General features: G+C 53.4%; 1 protein-coding gene across 1 annotated transcript; it reads right to left on the reverse strand.

The window, feature by feature from the left end:
• Positions 1 to 344: 344 nt before the first annotated feature.
• Positions 345 to 12,480, reverse strand: CTSD (cathepsin D). The gene is made up of 8 exons (XM_009874726.1): positions 12,328 to 12,480; positions 10,048 to 10,171; positions 8,294 to 8,412; positions 4,328 to 4,527; positions 3,071 to 3,193; positions 2,219 to 2,363; positions 1,152 to 1,250; positions 345 to 506 (listed from the first exon to the last, which is right to left on the reverse strand). Exons 1-8 carry the CDS (start codon positions 12,472 to 12,474, stop codon positions 345 to 347), a joined length of 1,119 nt encoding a protein of 372 aa, XP_009873028.1. The 5' UTR covers positions 12,475 to 12,480.
• Between the last annotated feature and the right edge of the window lie 187 nt (positions 12,481 to 12,667).

The raw sequence follows: 12,667 nt of genomic DNA on the forward strand, positions 1-12,667 counted from the left end.
CCAGGGAAGGAGATCAGGGCTGGGAGACATCAGAGGGCCTTGTTCAGCTCTGAGAATCATTCTTAAAAACAAATACTGGAAGACCTAGCAGTAAAGCAAGGGGCTACTCCAGCTGGAGTTGTCAACTAGAGACCTCCCAGCACCACTTACTCAACAGAGGGGAAAAAGTAGCTAGCAGGGCACTAATAACTATTTTCCATATGATTTTAAACCTAGTTCCGTTTTTTTTTTCTTTTTCTTTTTTTTCCCACTCACTGGCTTTCTAATCCTGGAAATCTTTCTCTAAACGGCTTCCGTGCGTGTGTGTAAGAGTGTGTGTGGCAGAGGCAGTGGGAGTCAGGCGCTTAGGCACTTTTGGCAAAGCCAACAGAGTCGTTATCACGGTCGAAGACGGTGTAGTAGGGACCGATGAAGACATCTCCCAGGATCCAGAGTGGGCCCCCAGGGGGTGGGATGTCCAGGCCCGAAAAGCCACTCAGGCAGATGGTTTCTCCTGATGCAGTAACCTAGGCAGAAGAGGGAGAGCTTCAATTCGAGGAGGTCCTCCCCTTCCCTCAACCTTGCAGGCTTGGTGAGAACGCCTGCCACTGCCGGCCACGCTTCAGCCTCTCCCAGCCTGATCTCTACAGCTTCCAAAAGTAACTCCCAACCTGCAGCTCTAAACCCAGCTCCTCCTCCCAGAGCCCTTACACAGCAAGGCAATGTGCCCATAAATCTCCCAGCCCACGCAGCTCTGAATTAAGAGCCGTTGTTGAAATTCTGCACAAGATGGTCCCTGCAAGTTGACTCTGATGGCTTGAATGCCAGACTGGTGGCCTCTGCTGTGACAAAGAATCCAGTGCAGAAGGCCAAAATGTTTGTAGAAAGGGATGCAGCAGCCTGCCTGCCCTTCCTCTCCCATCCTTCTATCCCTCATGAGCATCACACAGGGGGTCTCATTCCTCCAGGACTCTGATGAGGTTGCCTGGGTCCATCAGCAGTTCCACCACCCCATCACTCCAATCTTTCAGACTTTTTCCCATCTGCCAGCTCCAGTCTTCCTTTTGCCACTCTTGGGTTTTGGATTTCACGGTCGAGCTCTGAGCAGAGGAGCCCAAAGGTAGTCCTTGGGGGGAAGAAGCGTAGGCCTGGCAAAAGCTGCCTGGACGTACCTTGAAGACGTACTGCTCTCCGGTGAGCTGGTAGGGCTTCCCTCCTAGCGTTAGCGTGATGACAGGCAGAGTTGGCACCTTGTCACAGGGGATCATGTACTGAAACGGCAACAGCAAAGGCTTTAGATGGCAGCTCTCACACCCTCAGGAAAGGGTACGGTCTCCCCCAGGCACAATCACATCTTTGCTGTGGTTTTCCATCAAACCAGCTCAGGCTGCAGAAGAGGCTTGAGCTGAGCTAAGTGGGCTGCTCCCTGCCCAGAGCTACAAGCTGAGGGGCCAGAGGGGTTTTAGGGATTAGGATGGAGCCAAAGGATGCTGGGTGCAGCTTTTGGCTCTGCTGGGCCAAATGCACCTGAGTTGGGGCTCTTTGTTCTGTCAGAGGATGAGGAGATATGGCTCAATACAGCGTAGAGACATAGACAGGGACTTGTGGTGTGACAAACAGACAGAGCTGTTCTAATTAACACTGGCAAGTCTCAGAGAGGGTGGCACGTCTAAGTCAGTTGTTGCTGCAGCATAGGGTCCCTGACACTGCAGAAAAGCCCTACAAGTGCTCACGGCTCTGTGATTTGGGAAGGGTTTCAGAGCAGAGCATCCTTCCAAGAGGGTCCTTATAATCCTTGCTCCTCCACAATTTCAGGGAGGAGATGACCTTGTGAGATTAGCTACGATGGTTAAAAACTTGGCAGGGAAGGGCTGTCATTTGCATTAAATAGATTTGTACTACTGCGCCTCTGGACTCACGTTAACATGTATCCTCGGCCTTGGCCGCAGTTCACGCCCCTTCTCTGCCTCCCAGAGACGTGGGACAGAGGTGACCCAAAGCCTCCCAAAGTTCAAGGGACCTGGCCCTCTACTGAGACCACAAGCAGGGGCAGTGAACGCTATGTGGGGTCAAAAGACAGAGGGGTCTCTACTATGTTGGGGCTTTTCCAGGAGCAGAGGCTGGGAAGAGAGAGCAAAGGAAGCAGAAGAGCGGGGTCTCTAGATGCACCTGGGCACAAAGGGCATCAGTGTGGATGCCGCGATGGCCATGGACGCCCACTTTCCCAGCCTGACCTCACCTGTCCTTTCATGAGCGGTGTCGCCCCAATGGCTTTCTGCAGCTCCTTCACTTCCTTGGTGGGGCCAGTGATGAGTGAGGTTCCCGTGTCCACGATGGCCTCACAACCCCCTTTGCACAGAGTCAACCCGTTGGCAACGTCCAGCCTGGGGAGAGATGCCCGGACAGAAAACAGCCCTTAGGGACTTCCCAGCAAAGGCTGTGGGAAGCAGCAGGCAAAGAATTGCCAACACAGCAGGGCTGAGGGAAGATGAGAACTAAAACCCCGCGCTGGGGTGGGATGCAATCCCCAGGAAAAGAACACACTGATCGCAGGCCGCTTTTAAGTTCCCATCACGTGGGAGAGCTCAGAATAGATGGCTGGGCTGGCGGCCGGCAGCTCAGCCCGTTCTCCTCCCCTCTGCCTCCAACAATGCGCGCTGATTGCTGTACCGTGCCCTTCAGTCAAGGGCTGGCTTCCTGGGGCCTCATCCTGCTCCTCCGGAGCTGCGTGCAAAGGAGCCATGCAGCTTCACCGAGTGCTGAGCAAAGCCAGGGTTTAATCTGTGAGGCTCGCCCTGCCTCCAAGGAGGACACACCAGCGTTTGTCCCTGCTTCACAAGGGTGCAGCAGGTGTTTTCGAGAGCCAAACCAGAAGAAAGTATTTTGCAGAATATCTCCTGCTGTTTTCTGCCTCTCCCCCACTTCCAGCAACAAACAACCTAGCCTCAGGGTGGGATTTTAATCTGCCTTTTTTTTTTTTTTTTTTTGGTATAGATGTGTTGCTGGGACAGATTCCTTTATGGGGAGGGTCCCAGCCCAGCTGTCTGTGCACTCGTCCCCATGCGTGTAGTCTAGCAGAGGGGGGACTTACGAGTCCATGCGGACCTGCCAGTAGGCCTTGCGTGTGACGTTGACCCAGTTGAAATCGCCGCTGTAATACTTGGGGTCGGTCCCTCCCAGGAGCAGCTCGCCACCGGGCTGAGCGGTGGGGTCTCTGAAAAACAAACCACCAAACCCATGAACATCAGCAGCAGGGAAAGAACAACTGCCCTCCTCGTGCCTCCACAACACACACTGAGGTGCTTGGAGGTGAAGCACGGCGTTGGCAACTGACTTAATTCGTGTTACAGTATGTCAACACGAAGACAGATACTGTGAGATGGGCTGGGCCGGGGAAATGGAAATATTCCGGCCCAGTCAAAGCATCCTGCAGCTTTTCGCCTGGTGCTTTCTAATGGACACCTGGAGAAATGTGCTGTGGAGAAGGAAGGATGGCAAAGCAGAACTGAGCCCTGACAGAAGGAACCCCCAAATAATCAGCTTGTACCGAGCAGCCGTGCAGGGTTAGACACAGCTGATGCAGCGTTAGGTTATCTGCACTCGACTCCGCGCCAGCCAGCAGCCTCGGAGCCGAATCCTCAAGGTTACTGTCAGATAAAAGCTCGCTGCCGAGCAGATGGGAAGAAATATGGTGATGGGGGAGGGCTGGTGCTTCAACAGCCAGCAGCAGCCCTCTCCACCCTCCCTGCTCCCAGCGTGCTACTTTTTTTGGGCTGAAGTAGTTCAGGGTCCCCACTGCAGTGCCAGGAGGGTGATGTGGCATCCTGGGCGGAGTGACAGTGGGTGAGAAGGCACTGGGGGGTGAGGGAGCATCAGTCCCATCCTTAGCGATGACTGGTGGGGGCAGGCCTGCCTGCGAGGTGACATGGTGGTGGCCACGTGGCTGGCAGATTTTGGCAACAGCCTGAGGCTGTGTTTACCCCCCTAATGGGAACTGCACTAGCAGCGTGCAATCTCAAGATCACAAGTCTGTTTATTTTTACTTCTCTTTCCTCTGGAAACATCCTCTGTCTCTTCATCAGTTAACCAATCCGGCGGCAGATCTACCCAGCTTTTTATCAGGAAAACGGCTGCATTTCTATTTGCCACCTTCTCATTCCAAAGCAGTAAATAGAGGAGTTTTTGGCCCAACTGCTCCAGCAAGGAAACCTTGCTGAGGCCTCCCCAGCAGTGCTGGTCAGGGTATAAGCAGGCACAGGGCGAGAGGTGCTACTGAGAGACACAGAGAAAATCCCAGCTCGCTGTGCTTGCCCTTGCAGGACATTTGTGCCACCGACCCCAGCGCTACCTGTTCAGGTAGAAGGAGAAGACGTTTTTCTCGATCAGCTTTTGTGCCATGACGTTATCGAAGAAAGGGATGACCTTGTCCACAGAGATCTTTGGGAAGGCCATGCCCAGGATGCCGTCGAACTTGGCGGCGATGAACGTGATGCCTGGCTGCTTCACGGCCTCCGCAAATACCTGGTTCTTGATTTTCAAGTTACCGAGCTGAGGGGAGATGGGGAGGGAAGGGAAAAGCAGATTGTAAAAAAAACTGACTCAGGGGACCAGGGTGGAAACAGGATCTCACTGAACACAGGCTGCAGCGCGTCCCTCAACATGCAGCCACGCTCCTGCCTGCTTTCACCTTTGCATTTGCAGGCAGCTGCAGAAACCAGACACCCCGGTGTCACTCTCCTGAGCAGGGCAGGGGACAGGCCACCCTCGCTGCACAGCAGCACCTCCTGAGTCCCCGCAAAGCCCGGCGCACCCCCAAGGGCCTCCCTTTGCTCTTTGCTCACCCCACACAGCCCTTTCAGCCTCTTGCCGACTCACGGCCCTGACCATGTTATTTTGCAGCTCCTCCTCCTTGTGCAGAGGGCCCTGTATCACTTTGTCCCCGCTACATCCCTTTCCCTGTCACCTACGTCATCGTTTCCTCTCAGCCTGAAAAGCTCTTGTACTGTGCCTTTAATCCTCTTCCCCACCCTGGACATCTAAGTCACCTCTGTGTTCTACCCCCTTGGGTGCTGCACCCATCCTCAGTTGGGAGCACAAATCCCTCTCACCTCTGCCAATGACCTGTGACCTCCCCTACATATGAAACATCCCCAGGATATCGCTGCATCTCCCAGAAGAGCCACCAGCCTGCAGAGACCTCCCGTAGGAAGGGAGAAGACCCAGCTGGGAAAGCGAGGTTGAGCCCAAAGCACGAAAATAGCAAGAGGAGTAACTGTGAATGCAAAGGTCACCTCTCTTGCCAGCCACAAGAAGGACTGGCATGCCCCGCTGGAAAGCTGAAAGGCTTTGCAAGGGCAGATCCCCAGAAAGAAGGAGATCACAGAAAAGCAGGATAGCTCTGCTGACGAGGAGCAGGACGTGTGTGCTGGCTCCTGGTTCTAGCAGTTCAGGAGGTTTTCAAGCTTCTGTCTGACCACAGGCAATTTTAGCATCTGTGCTAGGACAATTTCAGCCTCTCAGCCTGCAGCTAGCAGTCCTGTAGTGAACCGGGCTGGAGTGAAACGCTGGCCTCTCCTACCTGATGGCAGATAACGATCCCTGTAAATTACTAACATCGCCCCAGGGTTGGACAGTGCAAGGCTAGGACGGACGGGGCTGGCTTTAATGGTATTGGAGGCTTGTGCTAGGAAAGGGCGATCGAGCCTTGCAAAAGCTAAAGCCACAAGGCAGGATGTGGGGCGAAACAGCTCGCAGCAACACATCCGCTCATCGGCTTACAAAAGCCACCAGTCAGCACGGCTGGTCCTTCAGCAGCTCATAAAGTTCAGTAAAGCGCCCCCTTTAAAAAAAAAAAAAAAGTGCAATAAAACTGAGTGCCGGGTTTGAGTATTGCCCTGGTTGCATATCCCAAGAGGGAGGCAGGTATGTGCCCTGCGGTGGGATCTCAGCAGACCCTCTCCACCTTCGGTCCTCAGCAGGACTGAGACCTAAAAGCATCTTCAGCAGAGCACTGGCACCATGGGACAGATCTTTTGTCTCTGTCCCTCAGCATGGAGCGACCGAACATCATTCCCAGCAGACGGCTGTGCAGCGACCACCCTCCAGTGCTTTGCAGATGGGTGTCAGCAGCCTGCAGCTTGCCTGGCCTCAGATCAAGTAGGCAAGTGCCGGATGGCGAAGGCAGATTAGAGGGGAGGTGAGGAGGGGCACTATCTGCACTGCAGTCCCTGTGCCCTGGGACCAGTAACGATTCCTACGTTGTCCTTGAAGGGCATCCCAAGGTCAGGTTGCAATAAGAGGACGAGATGCCCAAGCAGCAGAGGGATGGCTGAACCTGTTGCTCTTCAGGGAGTGGGGTGCTACAGGGCAGAATTCCTACACAGAAGAAAAAATGTTTGACATGAGCTCATTCGCTCTTTCCAAAAAAATAAAAATTCAGGGCGGAGGGACTGTGGACTACCTGCCAGCCAGCACTTTTCAGTCAAACATCAGCGCTGCCACAGGCTGCTGTGGCTGCTTCTAGCCATCAGGACCGCTGGAGCCAAGAGGGTCACCTTGAAGGCTGTTTCAGTGTCTGTATTTCCAGACTGGGAGTTTGCCTACAGGTTGCTGTGCGTCCTAGGAAGCATCTTAGGTGTCTGAGCTGAAGGTCCCTGACCCTCTGAGCCAGTCCTGCTCCTGCATACTGCAAGTATGACACTGCTCAGGCTCCATGAAAGAGGTTTCACTTGCTTCTGCCCAGACAGAAACCAAATGCTACAAGCTGTGCTGGCTGCCAAGAACCATCCCCACTTCCTGAACAAGCTCGGGCATAAAATCCTTCCTCTGAGCTGCTGGGAAGTGGAGATCTAATTAGCAAGCAGGCATTAGAGTGATAACTACAAACAAAAAAAAATAAGAAAAAAGCTGCAATTTTCTTCTGACTCACTTCAGCCCCTGCATTAAGCCGGAAAGTGCCTAAACCAACCCACACTTTCACAGGACAATAAAGTTCACTGTTTGCTTTGCTGCCCTGCTTCATCACCGGGAAGAATGCAGTTGCTCTGTCTGTATTTTGCAAATGCAACGCTAGATCCATTAACGCTACGTATGCGGCGCCTTCATTTGGCAAGAGCCCTGGGAAGGCTCAGATGGGCGGCTTTTTAGGCAGTGGGGTGCTTCTAAGTGAACTGAGAGATGCAGGAAAGAAATGGCATGAAAAGAAACTGAAACCAGAGGGTCCCAAAGCCTGGCGGGCTACAGGAGGCAGAGAGCAAAACCAGAGGTGTAAAGCTGTCGGCAACCCCCATGGCTCTCTTCCACAGCCTTGTCTGCACTGACTTTCAGGGTTCACCAAGCCCATGAAAAGCCCTCTGCCCCATAAGAGGGTTCTGCACCCAGCCTGAGTTGCTGGCATCTTTGCTAGAGTACAGAGGAAACAGGGGATGCTTCCAGGTTAGCCAGAAATTTTCCTGCTTGGGCTCCTCTCAGAGGTTTTTTTTTTTTGACGCCAATGAAATCTGTAAGCCAATGCTTTGTGGCTGAATCTAACACGGAAAACCTCAAATCCCTAGATTTATGTGCTTACTGAAAATTTTTGCTTTGTCCACTCCCCTGCCTCCACAAAGCAAACACATGCTCTTATCCCTGCCAGGAGACCAAGTAATCTGGGAGCACGTGCGCCGCTGACGCTCGGCAGCTGGCAAACTCTCCCGAGCATCTGTACCTGGGAAGCAGTTCTGAAAGGCGCCCGTCCTTCACAGGACAGAAAGCTCAGCCTTCACTTGCCAAAAAAGAAATGATCAGAAGCACCCACCAGCAACCCGGCTACCTCACACTGGGCCCTGAACACTGCTGGGGAACCCCCCTGAGGTGTTACACAGCCTTTGCGAACACAAGCACCGGCTCTTGACACCAGGCCAGGACAGGGCAGTGAAGAGCCTCGTTTCTGGCCAGTTATCTGTGTGAACACCCACTCACCGCACGGATACTGGTCAGGACCAAGCTGGGCACCACCAGCAGCCTACGTGGCGGTGCTGGTGTGTGCCTGGGATGGGAAATTTCCAGGATAAGAAGAGGGTTGGAGGAACGGTCAGAGATTGAGTTTGCAGAGCACCATGCATGCAGTCCGTGTTCCTAGCCTGCTGACCTGCTGGTTAATACCTTCCCCCGCTTCTCTGCCTATCTTGGTCATTGTCAACTCTTCAGTCATCGTCACCATCTCGTTTCAAAGCAGCTGGAAACACGGCGCAGAGGCAAATAGGACACTCAAGAAGGAAGACCATCAAAAAAAGCAGTCTGGGGCAGCTTGGGGTTCAGGGCAGTCATTACTCACTGAGACAGTGTCCTGGCTGAGGTACCCGGAGAGGCTCCCTGTCCCGTAGTGGATGGCAAATGCGGTGCCATTCTCCACGTAGGTGCTGGATTTAGAGGAATCGTACTTGTGGTGCAGCACTGCAGCCAGGGAGGAGGACAGAGGGGACATGAAAGGTTAGTGGTCCTTGATACCAACAGCTCCCCGACACTCCACACCACACCACCCAGCTCATCTGGACAGACAGACAGACACCCAGTGATGTGAAGGTAGGCCTCAACTCAGCATTCGCCAAGCCCAGACTGCTTAACAGAGTGTTTTCCAACGTCTGGAGAATTAGGTGGGCAGATCCAATTTGGCTGGTAAATCGGATTTGGTCACCAGGTATTAAAAGCCTAGAGGCTATGTGGCTGGTGAGTCAGGGTGTGTTAGGCAGTAGAACGAAACAAGTCCTTCCCATGCCACGGAGAACCAGGGTGGCTTTAAATATAGCCTGCTCTGGGCATGAACTTTTGAACCTTATGGATTTGTTTCTTTTATTAAATCTAGCTGGATTATTTTTTTTTAATACAGTCATTGTTTTTTGTGCAGAAAAGGCTCAAAATATTCTTTTATTTGCAGAAGAGAAGGGTTTTCGTCTTGGAAGGACTGGGAATTGCAAGATATCCCTGGTTTTATGGGTAGGCAGACTCCTCCCGAGTCACGAGCTGGGCAGTGGTGCGTGACGAGCTTGGCCAGCCCAGCTCCATGGCTGCTCACCGAGTGGGGCAGACAGCGGCTGAGGAGGAACCAGCTGAGCCCTAGGGAAACCAACACGCTATAGTGGGACTTCCCCAGCTGGATCCCAGTCTGGCAGAAGGTTCGCCTCATTGCATATTCATAAGCCGAGCCCTTTGGTCTCAGCACCTCCTACGCCACCACCTTGAGAAACCAGCTCCCTGCTACAGATCAGGAACCCCCATGACATGCCAAATCCAGACCTCACCACCCAACCAGCGCTCTAAACCTCATTTCACGTATGCAAAAAGGAGGTTCGTCTCCTCTCTGGGCACTACAGGGCCACACAAGTATCCAAATTTCCTCCCTAACCCCATCAAGCACCGTGGGCCACCTTTCAGGGTTGTATTTGTCGGTTCCACAGGTTTCTCTGCTCAAGCAGCACAGCCACTTTTAAATGGCATTTTGCCACAGCCGAGTTTAATACTTCCAGCTGTGGCGAGTTATTGCATAGGAATGCCACAGAGCAGAGCAAAGAAACTTACAGTCCCTAAGACGTTCTCATCTCACCGTGCCTACCTGGCTCTTGTTAATTATAAATCCAGAAACATGCACGCACATGCTCCGTGCGGCAATAAACCAGAAACTAGGACAGTTTGTATCAGATTTGGCAAGAGGCTGAGGGGTTTGTTGGTTTTTTTTTTTTTCCCCCCTCCTCCCCTCAGCAGCCTTGCGCAATGGGGCAACATCAGCGTCGGTCTGTAATTTTCAGAGAAGCATCACAACCTGTGATGTTGCTCCCCAGCTGCAGGGCCGAGGCTGCGCGTGAAGGTTTGAAACTACGCGTGCGGTGACACGGAGGGGAAAAAACAGGGAGTAATGAAGGATGGATGTGGGATATTTGGATCCCATTTCCAGCTCTGACCCTAAAAAGCCTGTCAGCTTCTGACAAGCCCTTTTCACACTGCTGCCTCAGTTTCTCCTCTTGCAATGCCAGGATCTGCATTTTGGAGGGAAGGAGAAGCTGTTGAGCCACGGCTGGCACTGGTGACACTTACAGCAGGCGATGTCCAGAAAACGACAGTGTACAGATGGCACCCAGAGGTTGGAGGAGCCAGTGTCGAAGACGACAGTGAATTTCTGTGGTGGAGTCCCAATGCCAATCTCGCCATAATACTGGGCCTGCAAAGGAGGAGATGGGAGACATGAGCAGAGCAGTTAAAAGCAGGAATTAAATACCAAAACCATCTCCTGGGATTTAAAGAGGGACCTGCTTCTTGTGTAGATGCTGCCCTCCTCTTGTTTTTGGCAATGATGGCCTCCCAGCCTTTGTCCTCTGGAAGGGAGGCTCCCCTTCGGTGTTCACACCTCATTACAGCGGGGTGTGAAAAGGATAAATTGGGGACAAGTGGGACGGGCACTTGCAGGGGAAGACTTTTGGGGCAGGAAGACAGGGCAGAAGAGAAGGGGGAAGATCTGGAGGTTGCCACGCAGGAAGAGGAAAAAAAGATGGGAGGAAGCCAAGGAGGAAGCCACCTGCACTACTGAAAAGTTGAAACTGGCTAGGAGGCTGCCTAGCTTTTGGTAACTGCTGGCGAGCCCTGGGTGGGCAGGAATAAAGAAATACTCAGTTGCAGGCATCAGAAGACTTTGGAGGAGCTGGAAGGAGAAAAAGACATCAGCAACATGGCCAGAGAGGGAATGAGAGAGAGTTTGGGAGAAGATGGATACCCCTTTGCCCTGCTAGGGCATCTCTGCTGGGAGAAACTGGAGTGGCTGAGATGTTTGCAGGGCACCCCTCTGTCCAGAGGAAAGAGGAGAAATGAGAAATGCTCAGCAGGTTCTGCCCAGACCCCTTTTTCCCCAGCCCTCCTGAAGGCACAGACAGCTGCGGTGTGCTTGGCAAGCAGCTGGATCAGGGCCCTGGAGAGAAGGTTGGTAGCAAGGGAAGCCAGCCTGTGGACTTCCCCAAACCTACCACGTACTAAGTTGAGGCGGGGAGAAAATAGGATTATCAAACCCGCTCACCTCCTGCACGCTTAGTTCTCAAGGGTTGCTCACTGAGTAATTAATAATCCACTGCACTTAGCCACAATGGGGAGGCAGCCCTTGCTTCCGATGACTCTCTAGTTATCGTTGGAGCTTGAAAGCTAAACCACGGTATAGAGTACATCACAAACACAGACCCAAGAGGGGTCCCAGGAGCTTGTGGGGACCACATGGGGCTGCCTAGGAGAGGTTGTGCCTCTCATCTGAACTGCTCCTCTGACAATAAGAACATTTTCAGCTAGATCACGAGAGACCCAGCAGTCCCTTATCTCCCACCACAGGTTGGGCTGGTCCCCTTGTGACAAAGGAGCAGATTCCTTCCCTGAGTGGCAAGCCAGGCTGCGGTCTCAAAAGACGGTGCCGTGGTGCAGCCGCGAGCGCCCCAGCTTTCAACACCGACTATTAAAACACCGGTGGCCCTTCCCAGCACAGTCCCGGCAGAACGGCACTGGCTGGGTGACAACAGCCCCTGCGAAAGGGAAGCAAGGGGGAATATCCTGAATTCATTCCCAGATACCTGGTGCCACCTTTATTCTGCCGGCCACTGTTTGCACCTCTGCCCTCCCCGCAAGAGCCGTGAAGGGAAGGTTCCAATGGGAAACCCAGAAATAGGAAACCCCACATGTGCCTGGCACTTGGGCAAGGGCAAACCTCATGCCCTTTATCGGGCCTCCCCTTTCATCGCTGCTTCCACCAAGGGCCCTTGGCTCCTTAAGCTGCTGAGGAGGCGGAGGCACATGATGCCTTTTCCCAAGGCCACGCAGAAGATGAAAGAGTGAGAGGAAAGGTCCTGTAGCCGCAGTCCCACAGCAAGCTGGTGCCCAGTTCGAGCCCTCTTCCCCTGCCCCTGCTCGCTCTTTTATGTCCCGAGGAACGGAGCACAATTTTTATGCCCGTCTTGCAGAAAAGCAGAGCCCAAACGGGCCAGAAGATGCTTGGAAGGATCGCGAGCAAACAGGTCCCTATTTACGCTCCTTAATTAGTGACAAAGTGGGAAAGAAAATAGGTCACAGAAGCTGAAAAGCTCCTGCTTGGGTGGCAGCGAATCCTTTATTATTATTATTATTATCATCATTACTATTTCTAGTTTAGCAATGATGAGAAACAACTTTCGGCAACCACCCACCAAGCTGTGGGGGTGCACGAACCTCTCCTACAGGATCAACATCTCTCCCTCCTTCACCTTCCCAGCCAGCATGTCCCACCTGCCCTACGGGGACGGACAGCCCCAAAAACAACAGCCACCTGGCTGGCATCGCACAGTGGAGCGAGGGGAGGTTGTTACTCACATCCATGTAGTTCTTCAGGATCTCCGGGGTGGGCTCAGCCAGGTCACTGAAGCCCAGCTTGAACTTGAGGGCCTGGGTGATGGCGTTCATGTCCGGGATCTCGCTGCCCACCTCGGTCAGAACCCGCCGCATGGAAGGGAACTTCATCAGGGGGATCCTGCGAGGGTCAGGGGAGAAAACCCACCTGTTAATGGGTGCGTGTGTGCGGGGAGGAGGGGGTTCCCCGACCCTCCAGAGGGAGGTTTGGGCTCCTGGGTCCCCAAAGCTGGGGGCACCACGAATGGCGGCAGCTAGGGGGAAGCCCACCATCACCCCAGTCACTCCGCCCTGCGGGGGTCTC

The sequence above is a fragment of the Apaloderma vittatum genome, unplaced genomic scaffold (genome assembly GCF_000703405.1).
Source record: "Apaloderma vittatum isolate BGI_N311 unplaced genomic scaffold, ASM70340v1 scaffold11838, whole genome shotgun sequence".
NCBI classification, from domain to species: Eukaryota; Metazoa; Chordata; class Aves; order Trogoniformes; family Trogonidae; genus Apaloderma; species Apaloderma vittatum.